Raw genomic sequence first — 16982 nt, forward strand, 5'->3', positions numbered from 1 at the left:
GACAGAGCAGATTCACAGAAGGATGCAGGAGTGCCAGCGCAGGGCGTCCTGGCACCCGGGCACCTTTCTCCTTACTCCGGGTTGCGCGCGGGTGCTGGCTCTGAAGCTGTACGAGTGGGGGAAGCTAAGGCTTGGGGAGTTTATTTGATATACTAACGAATTGTGGTGTTGACATATGGAAGTTATCCCCTTCTTACCCCGACACGATAGCGGGGCTTCAATTGCTGGTTAGACGGGGAAGATACTGTAATTTCGTTACCCTTGCTTTCCCCCATCGTTGCTTATGCAGTTAATAAAGGGCAAAAGGGCATTAGGTGTGCGGTGTGATAATTCATAGAATCATAGAATCACAGAATCATAGAATCGTTAAGGTTGGAAAAGACCCTTAAGATCATCGAGTCCAACCGTTAACCTAGCACTGCCAAGTCCACCACTAAACCATGTCCCTAAGCACCACCTCTACCCGTCTTTTAAATACCTCCAGGGATGGAGACTCAACCACTGCCCTGGGCAGCCCGTACCAGTGCCTGACTGCCCTTTTGGTGAAGAAGTTTTTCCTAATATCCAGCCTAAACCTCCCCTGGCGCAGCTTGAGGCCGTTTCCTCTCGTCCTGTCGCTTGTTACTTGGGAGAAGAGACCGACCCCCACCTCGCTACAGCCTCCTTTCAGGTAGCTGTAGAGAGCGATAAGGTCTCCCCTCAGCCTCCTCTTCTCCAGGCTAAACAACCCCAGCTCCCTCAGCCGCTCCTCATCAGACTGGTGCTCCAGACCCTGATTCAGCCAGGGCGGGCTCACCGAAGCGGTGGCACGGACAAAACCGACGCTTGCGGGTGCCGTGTGCTGGCGGGGAGGCAAACACCCAGCGCGGCGACAGCATCCCCACGGGATTTCGCTCTTTGTGCCATTTCCACGCCTCCCGCTGCGATCTGTGCAGGCGCCGGGAGCCGCCGCCCCGCCAGCCCGCCTGCGGCCCGCCGCGCCCCGCGGCCATTTCCCGTAGCGCCGCCTCAGGGCTCCCCACAGGACCCCACCAGCCGAGACAACGGGGGCAGCGCCCCTCGCACCCCGCTGCCCGCCTCCCCCCGCCCCCGCAGGGGGGAAGCCGGCCCCGCCGCCCGTTCCCGGGCCAAGGGCCCAGCGCCCCGCCCCGACCCCCGCCGCCGCCGCCGCCCCGGGCGCCTCAGCGGGGAGCGGCCGCCCCCTGGCGGCCTCGGCGGGCGCCGGCCGGGTGGGGGGGGCGGCGGGCCCGCGCGGGGCGGGGGGGAGCCCGCTGGCGGCCACCAGGGGGCGGTAGCGGCTCGGCGCTGATTGGCGGGGCGCGGGGCGACGTCGCGGGGCGGGGCGGGGCGGGGCGGGGCGGGCGGTGCTTTCGCTTCTGGCCGGGGCAGCGATGGGGGCGCCGCTCAGCACGGTGAGTGCGCCCTTCCCGCCCCGGGCGCGGGCAGCGGGGGGACTGGATGCCGTGGCGCTGCCTTCTTCCTCCTCCCGCCAAGGCCCGGAGCGAGCTGAGGCCCCGAGGCCTGGCCGCGGGCGAGGGGAGAGGCGCGGCCGGCCCGCCCGTCCTAGCGGCCCCGGGGCGGGCTGGCTCTGGATGCCTGAGGGGAGCGGGGGCCGTTGGCCGGCGTCACAGGGTGCCCGAGGCCCCTGCCGCCTCCCCTGCCGCGTATCCATCATCCGGGAGGGAAAACGGGGGTGCCCGTGTTGGCAGCCGCCTACCCCCGCCCCGCAGCGGTGCGGTGGCTCTGGGGCCTTCTCGGGGCTGGCGTGGGCCGGGGCGTGTGTGCCAGCGTGGGGCCGTGGGGCCTGTGCTGGCCGCCGGGGCGTGCGCGTTTTTCCTCTCTCCGTTCCCTGAGTAGCGCTTCGGTCTCCGTGCTGATGGCTTTAAAACGGCCGGCCTGGCAGCTGCTGGTGTTGAGAGCTCTTTCCAGATCATGTCTGCCGAGCGGTGGGTTTGCAGCGCTGTCATCTGTAGCATGCATCGTTACCCTCTTTCCGCAGCTGCCCGGCGCATCGTTTCTTTCCTCTGATGCATCTGCTCAAACACTTCTGGCTATGGGTTTGTGAGAGGAGCCGGGCGGAGGTGGAAACGCTAGTTTGGGTACAGCTGCTTATTAGGTTACTTGAACAGAAGAGGATGAGGCAGATGCTAAAGCTGCAGAAGTGAAGAAATGCCTGTCCCTTAATCCTCTTATCATTTTCTAAAACAGATCAGAAGAATGTTTAACTAAGATCACTTAAAAATAGGATTTTGAATGGGGAAGTGGGGGAGGTGGGATTGGAGCTGAGGGTACAAGATTTTTCTTGCCAAAGAAGCATTTGGTTTGTGTGTTTGTAGGGCAGTTCGGTGATGGAGTGTCCTGCCATAAGCTTACGCATTTAACTGTGTTTTGCTCGCCACGCCCTAGTGGAAAGGGCTGGCAATCTCGATGCTGTGGCTTTTCTCTTTCTTGTGTCCCTTTTTGTTATCCCACAGAAGTATGTTTCCATTAATAAAAATTCCCGCTCAGTTGCTTATTTTGTGATCTCTATTAGCAGAGATTTATGCAACTGGAAACTATGAGCCACCAGGTCTTCATTTAGTGATTTCTGGCCCTACAGTCAGCCAGCCGCTTCCTCTGCTGCTGTAGATCTGATGCAGCTTCCGTGGTTGCAGTGCAGTTATCTTCATTAATATCTTGATATATCCCTGGGGTAAGAGTATACAGATCACTTTTAATCCCGAGAATGTATTTCGTAGCGAGGATAACTTTCTGTAATCATTCAGCCTTCAGTTCTTCTCCGTTTTTCTGCCCACCAGCTGAGTAAGGAACTAAAATAGCTATCTGAATCAGTGGGTGAGCTGTTTCTTTACAGGCTCGGTCCCATGAGGCTTTTGCACTAATTGACCATGAATAACAAATGGCCTTCCATGAGGCTAACACTGTGTTAAAAGTATGTGTTGAAATTAAACTGTGTTCTGTTCCAGTAGACTCAGATCTGGTGCATTGCTTCAAAAAGTGATGATTATGGACATTTGGGGAAAGAGTGTGTTAATCTCATTTATTGAACAGCTGTGGTAGTTTTAACGTGACATCTGATGACCCAAAAATGATTTGCAAAGATGGGAGAAAACATTTATCTCTGCACACAGGTGGAGAAGCTGACTTGCAGAGATCATATTTTTAACTCCACTTTCCTCCTGCCTTCCTGATTGTCTGTTTACTGACATACATTAGTGTTGGAGTTGGGTCTGAGCCTAAGTTTTTGAATTCCTATTTTCAACTGCAATTTTGCTAGACCACAGCTGCGCTTTTTTTCATCCGTTTTAGATAGCCACATCTGTAAATGAAGCTAGTTTATTTTAACATATTAATGGCTTGTTTGAAACATCATCTGCTGCAGATTCAGCTTGCTATCTCCACCAGGTCTCATTCACCTATTTCACACTTGCCACAGTTTTAGTGATAATAATGTCAGACTTTTTTTTTTTTTTAATAGCCTCTAAAAGACTGGTCAGGTCCTTTTAAAATAAAATGAAAGTGAAAGTTAACTGGGCAGGACTTCGAGCTCTTCCAAAAATTAGTAAGTGTATTGTATGAAATCGAAGAATTTAAGTAGAGTATTTGCTTCCTCCCACCCCTGCCATGGTCATGCTTTTTCCCTCTCCTCTGTTAAAGCACTGAATAACAAATTACAGGCCTGGAGAGAATTTTTATTAGTTGTTCAGTTTATTCTCCTGTCCTAAGTTAGGACCAAGTCTACCTGCATAGGTGACTTTGTAGGCTGTTGTAGTGGTTATCTAAACTCGCAAGAACAGGACTGGCCCTGGGAACAGACACTAGAAACAAAGGCACGGTCCTGGCAGGCTCTGCACTTGTAGCCTGTGGGGGACCTGTCGTCAGCCTCGTAGACCCGCCAAGTGGCCAAGGCGTATGGTGCTGGGCCGGGGAGGTGACATCTTCCTTCCCGCTTGTCCACACAGCTGTAGTTGCAGCGGCATGGTCTCTTCTGTGTTTTCCTGGGCTTGGTGTGGCCGCTCAGTCTCTCCCGGCTAGGCAGCCTGTGCGTGATGTCGGGGATGGAGAGGGTGATGTGGCACTGGGGGGCATAACCTGCTCCTGTCTTGTGGGGCTTCAGCCTGGGGGTGAAGCTCATCCCTGCAGCAGGCTACGTGACCATGTCTCTGTCTGCCTCCAAGCGCTGTCATATAAAAGGCCCAAAGCAGTGGTGTGCGTTAGGTGACGTGGCTGAGGAACCTGCCTGCACATGCGTGCACCAGGGAGCACGGGGGCACAACGGTGGGTGGGGATCCTAGGTGATACCCTGACCTGGCTACTCCCAGGCTCATCACAGGAGAGCAGCCAACTTGTGAAGGCTTATCTCCACACATGTGCACACAAAGGAGCACAGAGACACTGGCAGGCAGGGGAGCCCCAATAACCCACACAGAGAAATGAGCCGGCCCTTCCCAGAGCTGTCTGGGCAAGCCATTGCTCCGTGCGCCAGGGGTGACACCCCTGCCCGTGTCAGTGGGAGGCTGGCTCCCCTTGCAGGCTGGGGGGCACGGGATGCAGGGGAGGAGCATTTGGGGATTGTGGAATGCCCATTGCCATGTGGAGGTGTAAGCGCTAGTGCCTGGAACCAGACCGCACCTCGGAGGGCCTGTATGTCTGTGTTGCCAGCACCCAGCGTGAGTGTGCGATGGCTAGCAAAGATCAAAGTGGACTAGCCAACAAGTAGGTGAGGTGGCCTGGGAGCCAGGTGTGTGTGCATCTCTGAGGGTGAGACCACCGAAGGCACTGGCCGCTGGAGGGGCCAGCGGTCCTTGCCAGCTGCCAGAGAGAGAGTGGGGTCTGTGGTTGAGTGTGAGACCCCCAATTACTCAGGGTCCACAGCGCACGTGATGGTGTGTGAAGGGGTCTGTGCAACAGTGGCTCATACATCCAGATGTCAGCAACCGGGGAGACTGGAGTTTGGGGACAGCTGCTGCAAAGACTAAGTTAGCTACTGGTGGATCCACCTTGTGCACGTGTGTATATGTGTTTCCCGCTAACGGATCTTCATCCTGTTTGGTCAGGGAGGGGAACAGGATGAGGCCATTGGTGCTGTTTGTGTGAGCACCTGTCTGTATTGATCAGTGTGGCCAGCCACGCATGTATTTGGGCATGTGTTGTGTATGTGTGTCCGTGTGCGTGCCTGCTGGACATATGTGCTCAGCCTTGCTAACGGGTGGACCTAGGACATGGAGCTGAGGCATCCTCACTTCTATCGAGCTGTCAGGTTTGGCAACCCTCTGCTGGTGTGCCAGGTGCCTCAACATAGGAGTAACGCCAGGTATTCATAAAGCAAATTTGTGTGGCTGGTGTTTTTTTAATACTTCCTTTTCCTGCTCATATTAGTACAAAGAAACACGTTTTTTTTTGGTAGTTAGATTGTCGTGCCATGCTACCATATTCCTTCTCACCAAAATAACTTTCTCTTGTTACGCACATGTGTCTAACAGTCTTTCTGTATTGCTGCAGTTGAGACAGATTGTGACATACCCATTATGGCTAATCTACAGCACCATCCTGAGGCTTTTCAGGAATCCCCATCCTGCGATTACTCTGAAGGATCCTGAAGTGAAGTATGCATTGAGGCTGATTGATAAGGAGGTAAGTGCATGTACAATGCAGAGCATGACATGGATACTGTGAAATGCTTATAGCTTCTTAAATCTTGGGTAATGTTGCAGCAGGGCGAATACTTGTATTTTAAGGAAGGGACTTCTTTATAAACGCTCATTGCCTAGTATAACTGAGTTCTGCAAGCAGCTTGTTTCCAAGCAAGTTCGAGTGGAGAATGCTGCTTTAGAAATGACCAAACTCGTAGTTTCTGTCACGTGTCTCATGTCATGAGTACATCAGCAGAAATTCCTAAACTCTGCACTGCTAGATTGGCAGTCATGCTGTCAGGCAGAGCAGGCAGTTTTTTCATGGTCAGTAGCATTCAGCATAGTCATTGTCAGAACTGTGTTGATACTGATTCCTGTTACTGGATTTATGTACTGTAATGTGTTACAGGAAGGAAGGTGTTTAAATGATGTAGTCCTGACAGCACCTGGGCTGTCTCAGCTCCTCTTTTTCTCTGTTAAAAGTAGAAGCCGTTCGGTACCTCCCAGGTTGCTCAGCTTGGTTTTCAGAGGGAAGTCATGACCATTTCAGGGGTGGATCTCGCTATCAGAAGTTGGTAACTCAACTTGTGGGAATGGGACCAAAGCCACGAAAGGTGAAAAGTCCAGTTTTCCCTTGGATAAACTCACCATCAAAAGCATGAGATAGAAATCTTTGCTTTTCAGGTGTGAAGTCACACCTGAAGGTATTTTTAGTGTTGACTTTTTAAGTCAATGAGCTAACCAGAAAGTTATCAGAAGAGTTTTGATGAAAAGGACTTTGGACTGGAACAGAACTTTGTTTGAGGTATAGGGAGTGCACTGATAGCTTGGCTTTCATTTGTTCTGTCTGTCAAAGAAAACGACTACTGTCATTCCAAATCCTGGTTTTGTGGGAACTGAAAGCTTCCCTGTGGCTTGGGCTGGGTGGCCTTACTGAATTTATTTCCCATGTATACTGCAACAACACTATAATTATATACTCCCCACTTTCTCATGAGATCTGTAGCACATGGTTGCAGGTACAGTCTGCCTGACCTGCAGGAGGGGAGGGGAGCTTGAGGCACTCACTGCACATGCTTTTGAGAATCGGGCTACTTGCAGGTTTCTGCTGTAGCAGTTTGTAACAGAAGAGAATTCACAGTTCACTTGATTTTTTTTTTTCTCCCCCTAAATACTGACTTTTTTCTCACTCTTGTTATTTTTTGTATGCTTTTTTTTAATCTTGGGATGGAGGAACAGCTCTTACATAACCAGGTCAGATGCTGCTGCATGTGGTACCTTGATCAACTGAGAATATTTGACTGATGAATGTTCATAATTTTTTAACTGGGAAATGTGTCCTGGAAACAGAAGTTAATTTTGAAAAATAATAACTTGATACAGTAAGTGCTAGTAGCTTCTAACATCCTGCCAAAAATCCGGTGCAAACACTCTGATCTTTGGTACTAAACTTCTCAACATTGCCATATCTACCTGTCTGGGAAAGATGAAGTGAATCAGTCTTTCTGACATGCTTCAGTTTGTATTTTACAAGCTATGAAATTTGAAGTAGATGAGAACTTTAATCTAAAATCACCTGTCATTACACAAAAACATTATAACTTGGGAAGAGAATTGTGGCTCCCAGCGTGGTTGTGGAGCCTACTCAAGACATCTGTGTGATTGCCTAGACTTTACCTTCCACTGCAAGAGGAATTTCAGTATGCTGATTTTACCTTGTAGTGTTGCTCCTTTTGCTTGCCCGGCCTAAGACCCTCATATTTTTGAAGTTTCTGCTGTTCCCGTGTTGGTATTTATCATTTCCTTTTTGTGACTATGAAGCTGTTAGTACCTTCACCAGCAGAGCACCAAAATGATTTGTGTTTAAAACAAAAAAATTAACAATTAACTCCCTGTTTTGGGAGTAGCTGGGGGTTGTAATTTTTAACGTGATGTATTTCGGTGATATAGTTGAGAGTATGGCCTTGCAGAAACTTTTCTTAGTGGACTGTGGCCCAAGCAAAGGAGCAAGAAGCTTGACCAGGAAGGGGAGTGGCAGGAACCGCTTAAACTGATTTCACAGCTAAAAAAAATGGAGCAGAGATTGCAACAGGAAACTGAGTCGCGTGTACTGGGCTGCCATACAGCAATACACATATGTGAAATTTCAGAAGGATTCCACAGTTACGTAGAAACAGTTTTTAGGTGTCTGCAATATGAAGTTTGAAAAGCACTGGTCTAGAGAATGCCTAGTTTGACGTATATGTATCTTTTAATGCAGCTTAGTTTTTTTGTGTATGAAAACTGGGAATCAAAAACACCATTTTGTCGAGCTGTTGCGAGCAGAAGCCTTTCTTCCTCTGTCCGCTGCCTGCTTTTTACCCACCAGCTGAAACATTGACATCTGCCCAGACTGAGTGTGCCATGCCTCCCGCCGGTTGAATGAAGAAATAGAGGTCACAAGGCTGCTTCCTAGTGTTTAGCATGGGAAAAAACTGTCATAATATAGTTAGGTGTGCTAATTTATTTTATGCCTTAAAAAAGCCCACATCCTCAGGGCTTTTTTTTGTAATGGTAAACATAATTCATTTGTTGCCTTTCAGTGGCTTCAGCAAAGCACCAGCCTGCAAAAACTGTTCTCCAGCTTTGCATTTGCAGTTGCAAGTGTGGAAAACTCCTCAGCACCTGCAGCTTGAGACAGAAATGCGTGCTGGTAGCCGGAGGCCAAGGGCTTCCAGGCGCTTGGGGCAATGCCAAATGATGGCATTGGGGAATGCAGCGGAGATGACCCCATGCTGGAAATGGCTTCTCTGTTGTGTTTCAAGGCAATCTTTATTCTAGCCTTGACTAACGACTTGCCGAATGGCATGCTTGGTGTCTTGGCCCTGTAACAGAGACGAGGCATAGGCATGCTGATCTAGGTACTAGGAAATTCTTGAGCCTTTGTTTCTCACAATTGTAAATTCTTGACAGTTGTTTCTTGTAATTGTCTCTTGTGATGCACCAAAATACTTGCCTTCGGATACCTTCAGCTAAGCTATCTCGACTTTAATTGATGAGATGTTTAATTGGGAATTCAGAACTTTGTTCTTTCTGCATGCTATTAAGACAGCATCTTAAAGGATTATTGGCAAAATCCAGCTTTGAAGTGGTGAAGCTGGTGCTGAAATTTTCATACAGAAACAGCAGTGGTCAGTGCGAGAGCAGCAGCATTAAGTCCATGTTAGCTGTCTTTCTAGCGGAATTTTCAATGGCAGTTACTGTTCCTGAATAGACGTAAGTACAGAGAAACCCTTTTTAGACTGCCACTCAGTTCCCTTCTTTCTTCAGCATTTACCTTAAAATAATTTACTGTGAAGAACATCTCATCAGTGTGACCAGAACTCGTAGTGAAGACTAGACAAACTGTGATGAGAAAGAAGTCTGTCTCCATTGGTTAGTTTAAAAATGAAAACCAAACAAACAAAGGGTTACAATATTTTATAGGATGTTTATGAAATTTTTCTGTAGAAGGGATGTTATGTCCCATAGGGCTTTAAAAAAAGAAAGTCATTGGATGGAGTATTAGGCTTTATGCTGTTTCTTTCTGTCCTTTTTTGCTGTCTTTTTCAATGCCATGAATGTGACCTGATTTTTAAGAGGTAAAACTTACGTACTATAAGAAATAACATTTTATTTACTCATTACCAAAATTTTATTCAAGGTATGACTTTCCTAGTAAAAGATTGGAATAATTATCCCAGCTGGACTGCATAAATTGTCATAATTTTATAATAAAGCTCTTATCTAAATAGAGTGCTCTTTTCAATTTTAATTAACGATTAATTAAATTTTTTTACGGGGAAAATATTTTTAAGGGTCTTAGCATAGTAAAGGGGACCAGGTTGCTACTTCCTAATCTTCCTAACATCCACTAGTGTTTTCCAAAATAATCTTCTACATTGAAATGGTTAATTCATCTGATTTTGAGATATCAAAATAAAAATTTTTTGGCTATGAACTCCCACATATTTAAACTTTAAATGAGAAATGAAGAACTGATTAATTTTTATCTTGTGGCCTTCTCACAGAAGGCATTGTAAATGTTCATACTACTTAGAAAGTTATCATTTAGTCTTAATCTGCATATGAGTATCTTGTTAAGTTTTGCTATTCACATTTAAATGTACATCACAACAGTATTTGCATTTGTCTGTTTCATTTCTATTTTTACTTCTGTATTAATTCTAAAATATTTTGAGATAAAGTTAAGTTTTCAGGGAGTTTGAATGAAAAGTTGACCTCTGCAGGATTGCCATGTTCAGAGGAGTTCATATTTGCATTATGAGAAAATTCCAATTAGGATGCTGCTCTCCCCCAAATATTTAATCCTGCAGGAAGCCAGACTAGGGTATTGGTTTTACAACAAAATCGTGAACGTTTGTGACGATGGGGTGACAGCTGGGGTACACCAGTACACTCAGTATTGGGGCCAGTTCTGTTTAATATCTTTATCAATGATCTGGGCAAGAGGATCTAGTGCACCCTCAGTAAGTTTGCAGACAACACCAAGTTGGGCAGGAGTGTCGATCTGCTGGAGGGTAGGAAGGCCCTACAGAGGGACCTGGCCAGGCTGGATCGATGGGCTGGGGCTGATCGTATGAGGTTCAACAAGGCTGAGTGCCGGGTCCTGCACTTGGGTCACAACCACCCCATGCAGCACTACAGGCTGGGGGAGGAGTGGCTGGAGAGCTGCCTGGCAGAAAAGGACCTGGGGGTGTTGGTCGACAGCCACCTGAACATGAGCCAGCAGTGTGCCCAGGTGGCCAAGGCGGCCAATGGCATCCTGGCTTGTATCAGGAATAGTGTGGCCAGCAGGACCAGGGAGGTGATAGTGCCCCTGTACTCGGCATTGGTGAGGCCGCACCTCGAGTACTGTGTTCAGTTTTGGGCCCCTCACTACAAGAAGGACATCGAGGTGCTGGAGTGTGTCCAGAGGAGGGCAACGAAGCTGGTGAAGGGTCTGGAGCACAAGTCTGATGAGGAGCGGCTGAGGGATCTGAGGTTGTTTAGCCTGGAGAAGAGGAGGCTGAGGGGAGACCTTATTGCTCTCTACAACTACCTGAAAGGAGGTTGTAGCGAGGTGGGGGTTGGTCTCTTCTCCCTGGTAAGAAGGGATAGGATGAGAGGAAATGGCCTCAAGCTGCGCCAGGGGAAGTTTAGGTTGGATATTAGGAAAAACTTCTTCACCGAAAGGGCAGTCAGGCACTGGAACAGGCTGCCCAGGGAAGTGGTTGAGTCTCCATCCCTGGAGGTATTTAAAAGACGGGTAGACGTGGTGCTCGAGGACATGGTTTAGTGGTGGACTTGGCAGTGTTAGGTTAATGGTTGGACTCGATGATCTTAAGGGTCTTTTCCAACCTTAATGATTCTATGATTAAATCCCAACAACATAGCTGATTGTTGTTTTTATTTTCCTCTTTCAGGAAGTTAGTCATGATACAAGAAGATTTCGATTTGCTCTCCCTTCCATAGATCACGTTCTGGGTCTCCCTGTAGGTATGTTCTGTTCTGTCTTTTCTTACTGAGAATCCAAGCTTTGTATTTTATACTATAAGAGATTTTGTGGGGATTTTTTTTCCTACGTTTTGAACTGGTGAATTTCAAATGGAGTGCACATGGCTTGAGCTGGTATTTAGAGCTTTGCAAGATTATCCTTATGCTGTGAGTCATCTGCAGGGTCTGAAATCTTGTCCTCTTACAGAGAGTGCGCACCCAGCTTGTTTCTGTGAAGACAGTAGAAACAAACACTGGTCTTTACTTGTATTTTTCCAGTCTCAACTTTCCAGTGTGTGTTATTCCAGTGGTGCTTGGTCTCTGTGGTCCCTTCCCATCCCCCGAGGCAGCGCTCTCAGCTACTTCTCCTCTAACACATGCGGTTTACGAGATGATCTGTTCGCTTCTGAATTTGCAGCCAGTCCCGTGGAACTTCTTAATCACCATGGGGTAGATGTTTCCTTAGGCCTTGCCATATGGCTTGTTGCCTTCCATAATAGCTTAGTGCTATTGTTTCCTAGTGCTTACATAAAGAGCATTTAATTGTGACTTGTGCTTAATAGGGACTTCTGCTTTAACAACCTGTTGCAATGATCTGTGCATCAGGTGCTTCGTGGTGGTCCTCAGCACCTTTCCAGCGTTACAGTCCATTGTGTTGAGGTTCCCTCTTGTTTGGGATATACTGTTCTCTTGATCCAGTTAAGTAGCCATGAGGGCAAAGCTAGTTTCCCTCCCTTGCCTGTAATGAACATTGACGAGAGAGCTGTCTCACCTCTGTAATTGTTATTGTCCTACACGCTTACAGAAAGGAAGCCATCCGGGGTGAATTTGGTCTGCTGGATGCCATGGCTTCCTCCAGTGTTTTAGTAAGGTCATGGCAAATCAGCCAGTTGTTCAGCATAGTCCGAGAAGGTGTGTGCCTGGCCCTGCACGGTCCCAGGAGCAGCATAGTCATGCTCCCGAAGGTGCTCTGCACGGGCTAATCTGTGGGTGACTGAGGGAGTGGTTTACTGGGTGAGACTTGGGAAGCAAAGAGAGCTGAAAGCCGGTGAGGGTGGTAAAAGCAGCTGGGAACAGCAGGCTTGGCAGCTGTGGGACAGCTGCTGGTGTGCACTCTGCATGTTTAGTCCAGCACCAGCATTTCACTTTTACCACCAGCTGGAGCGTTACAGGAAAAAACGCGATTCACTCTGAGGGAGAGTGGGATTGTGTATGGCCCCACGCAGAGGCTGCCAGCTGCTGTCCTGTCAGGGTGGGGTAAAGCTCTAACAAGTAAGAGCATAAGGCATGTTTTCCCTTTGGGAGGAGCACCTTTTCGGGATTTATACCAATTCTTGTGAGACATGCCTCAACAGCAGTCCCGTCTGTCTGGGTTCACAGCCTGCAGTGGTCACCATGGGCCTGTTCCTGGAGGAGGGGGCAGTGAGGCCACCCTTTGCCTGGAGGAGGAGCAGGAGGCTGCTGCTGCAGCTCCCTTCAGGTCTTCCCTAGCAGGAAACATGCATGCTACCAGATGTGTATAGGCTTTGCTGAGAGGGTTATTTGAGTCGCCTTTACATTATGTCCGTGTACAGCTTCAAGTGAGTTATGGTTGCTCATTTCCCAAGTCACCAGGTAGCACATCTTCCTTCACTCACTGGCTTGCCTCGCTGGCCCTCTGGCTTGGCAAACCAGCTCCCGGTAAAATCCCCTTTTTGTGTTCCCATAACAGGCAGAGGAGCCGCACCACCTTTGGAGAGCTGCGTTCATCTTAAGAGATAGTTTGTTCTGTTGACCTAGTGGTGATAGAATAACAAAACCGAAAGCCTCTTCTAGGTATTCTTCACTTAGGTCTCTTCAGGGTATTGGAATTTTATAGGAAAACCTTTCAAAGGAGTTAATTCTAGTTTTTTTTCATCAAAAACGTAGACATTGAGAAAAGAAACTATTGTAGAGAGTTCAGTGAATGTGTGACAGATTGAAATGTGATCGCTACGTGCAAATGTTAAGCTGGAGGAATGGCAGGGTTAGAAAAGTGCTTTATGCCTCGGCAGCGTTAGCAATGGCAACTAGAAGACCTCCTGGGAGACGTGAGAGATCTGTGGTCAAAGTAAGAACAGTTATAAATTCAGTTGTAACTACACTGTACCAGTTTATAACTAACATGTTAATAAAGAAGTGTGAACAGCACTTGACAGTTCTCCCCTCCTGTGTCCTTTTTACTTGTCTGTACAGGAGAGACATATCACATCTTTTACAAGATCTCATGTACAGTTAGGGCTTTGGTAAATGTAAATGCACGAAGCTGTCAGAACAGATATGATTGACACATAAAATTAGCAGCAGAGCTGTCTGCCCTTCCAGGTAGAATCTGCATGGTTAACAACTCTGGCGAGGTGTTACAATGTCAGGAAAATGAGAGAGGAAAAAGTGGTGCCCCAAAACAAGGTAGTTAGGAGAACTTTGAGACTGTGTTTGCAGTCCATGCCAACTCAGTACATTCACTGAAAGAAAAATCTTTTGAAAGCAAACTGCTTTTTTTCCTTCCCTGTGTACAGGACAGCATATCTACCTGTCTGCACGGATTGATGGAGCTCTGGTTGTTAGACCTTACACTCCAGTTTCCAGTGATGATGACAAGGGCTTTGTGGATCTTGTTGTCAAGGTGAGAATGTCATGCTCTTTTACCAGGCTGGGCAACTTCTGAGCCCACCTTTACACTTGCAGTGCTATGTGAAGTCTGATGTGCTGGCTTCTGTTCAGGTATGTGCCATTGCGGACTTCCACTGTTGTAACAAGTGATCTGCAATTACCTACAGCCCATATGGCATTTTGTAAGCACTTCTTTAGTAAGTGTGTCTCATGAGATGCTGCATAATTTTCTGTATTTGCATACTGCAGTTTTCCAAAATCTGTGTAGACCTGCAGACGTTCACACACTTTTTTAATCCTTCTGAAATAAGGAATTAGCCTTGCCTGAACTGTCAGCTTGTTCTGAAGCTAATGTAGTATGATCATTATGATCATTAAGAGCAGTGATCATTATCGTTACTGATCCAGACAGTGTGAGTGACTGATTTAATTGGCAAGAATGTAATTTTGAGTCTTGTGGTAATGTACTTTTGTTTTGTCTCTTGGTAGCTAGTCTAAGCAAATATATTTAAGGCCGACAGGAATTTAAAACCTGAATATCTGCACTGGATTTCCTCTTAGAATTTTACTCTTAAGTTTTTTTTTCTTCTTTACAACTAATAACACTTTATTCATTTATTGTGAAGCTAGACGTTAATTTGCCTTTTACTACCTGCTTATCTTCATGAGCATGGCGTTGCACACTGAAGACATGACAAGGGAAAAATGTAAATCTTAGCTGGAAACGTTTCACAAGACTCCTTCTTCCCAGTGTGGCTCTCCATGCATGCAAATGATGCTGTTCTTGTAAACAAGCATAGCTAGTCTCAGCTTGAACTCTTTCACACCCATGTAATGTAAAACACAGTTCCAGCAATGGAACTACACCCACTGATACCTGTTGGGGAATGGCTGAATATTCAATTAGTTGGTATCCACTTTTTTTGTTACTCTAACTTTGAGGTGCAAACGGTTGGCATCCCAAGAAGAAGGTTTGGGTATATCCCTTTGCAACTGAGCTGTCAGGGGTCTTTCTCAGAAGTTTTACTGTTTGAAATCACAGTGGCTTTTTTTTTTTCCTTTCTTTTTCCCCCTTTTGAACTTGGGTGTAAGTCATGTTGATTATTTAGAGGTATTTTCTATGTTACAGAAATACAATGGAGAAATTGCCAGTCTGTGTCCAGTCTGATCAAAACTGGGGCAAGAGTGGCATTTTAATCTTCTTCAGAAAACTCAGTGCTTCTCTTTTATTGTCAGTCAAATCTGCATTGATAGTATTTCTTTATGTAGTAATTGTGTTCTTCGCATGAGGAGTATGGGTGCCTAAATACTTGAAGGGCAAATGCTCATCTTTGAGCTGTGAGATTAATTGCTTCATTGTTATTTTTAACAGATCTACTTTAGAAGTGTCCATCCGAAATTTCCTGAAGGAGGGAAGATGTCTCAATACTTAGACAGCCTGAAAATAGGGGATACTATTGACTTCAGAGGACCAAGTGGCCTACTTGTCTACAAAGGAAAAGGCAAGGCTGACTTGGAAGATATAATTTATCCAGAGCAAACAACACAGCAAAAACATTATAAAGTAGTAGTAATACTGGTCACAGTTTTTTCCATCTGTGTTCAAGTCTTTATAGAATCATAGAGTGGTTTGGGTTGGAAGGGACCTTTCAGGGCCATCTAGTCCAACCCCCCTGCAATGAGCAGGGACATCTTCAACTAGATCAAGGTTGCTTAGAGCCCCGTCCAACCTGACCTTGAATGTTTCGAGGGATGGGGCATCTACCGCCTCTCTGGGCCACCTGTTGCAATGTTTTACCATCTTCATTGTAAAAAAATTCTTCCTTAAATCTAGTCTAAATCTACCATCTTTTAGTTTAAAACCATTATGCCTTGTCATATCACAACAGGCCCTGCTAAAAAGTCTGTCCTCATCTTTCTTATGAGCCCCCTTTAAGTACTGAAAGGCCACAATAAGGTCTCCCCGCAGCCTTCTCTTCTCCAGGCTGAACAACCCCAGCTCTCTCAGCCTGTCCTCATAGCAGAGGTGTTCCATCCCTCTGATCATTTTTGTGGCTCTCCTCTGGACCCGCTCCAACAGGTCCCAGTCTTTCCTGTGCTGAGGACTCCAGAGCTGGACACAGTGCTCCAGGTGGCCTCTCACCAGAGCGGAGTAGAGGGGCAGAATCTCTGTGGCTACATTTTGATTACACATACCGCATGAACTGAACCTTAGCTGTCACCTCTATTTAGTATTCCGGCTGGTACTCTCCATTTACTCACCCTCTCCCACTAGACAGGGGATTCTTTTCTGTTGTTAGCATCTCTGCACAAAAGAAATTGCTAGTGTCTTAATTAAGTCAACAGCCATCCTGAGGGGGATTGTTGTATGACTATAGAAGTGCTTGTTATTGATGCTGTTCTCAAAGAAGGTAATTCTCTTCCTCCTTATACGGACATAGTTTATACACCGATAAAAACACTTGGTATTTGTGCTGTCCAATGCTAATTTCCCAAGTGAAAATGCAGTTTATCAGTAGGGAGTACTTTTATGCCAATATAAAATATCTCACTTTGGCATAGTGCAGCCACAAATGTGTCACAAAAACCTTCTGGCAGTTTTGTGAGCAGCAGAACTCAGACACGTGGTTTTCCAGAGCTTTGTATGTTGTGTTTGTGTTATCCTGGATGAAGAGAGGTGTGAATACAACAAATGCAACATTTTGGGCAATTTCAAACTCCCTGTCAGATTTGTCTGAAACTGGCAAATCAGCTCAAAAAGAGGAGATAAATATACAGAAAAATACACCCTGCATATTTCAGGTTTTCCCTTAAAATAATCTACATGGGGTAAATAAACTCTATGAGCAGATTAATTCCTTTGTGTAGAACTGTTTCCAGAATCTGGGCTTCTGAGTATCGCTTGGGGCATGGGACGTGAGCAAATAGAAATACAGGTACTGACGACTTGATGCTATAGTCAGGAGTAAGTAATAACCCGCATCAGTGTTTGATGTTATCATCAGGTGTCTTACAAGCTCTAGTCATCTTTCAGGATTTGTTTTAATTTTCCTGCTCCTGCTTTACGGAGGGGGAAGGGTGACAGGGGCCGAAACAAATCAATTAGCTGAAGGCGCTGGGAAGGGATCACAGACGCTGTTTCCTGCTTTCTTCAGTGTCTTCCATCTCTCTCTCTCTCTTCAGGCAGTTTTGCTATTCGGCCTG

At 46.8% G+C, this 16982-nt stretch overlaps 1 protein-coding gene across 1 annotated transcript in view; it reads left to right on the forward strand.

The window, feature by feature from the left end:
* Positions 1–1363: 1363 nt before the first annotated feature.
* The window catches only part of CYB5R3 (cytochrome b5 reductase 3), a 22809-nt gene continuing 7190 nt past the window's right edge, over positions 1364–16982 (forward strand). The window contains exons 1-5 of the mRNA XM_082309051.1: positions 1364–1412; positions 5503–5634; positions 11078–11150; positions 13685–13791; positions 15151–15376. Coding sequence (XP_082165177.1) covers positions 1392–1412; positions 5503–5634; positions 11078–11150; positions 13685–13791; positions 15151–15376 — 559 coding nt within the window. The 5' untranslated portion in view covers positions 1364–1391. The remainder of the gene's footprint in view (positions 1413–5502; positions 5635–11077; positions 11151–13684; positions 13792–15150; positions 15377–16982) is intronic.

The sequence above is a fragment of the Platalea leucorodia genome (assembly GCF_965183815.1).
Source record: "Platalea leucorodia genome assembly, chromosome: 4".
NCBI lineage: Eukaryota > Metazoa > Chordata > Aves > Pelecaniformes > Threskiornithidae > Platalea > Platalea leucorodia.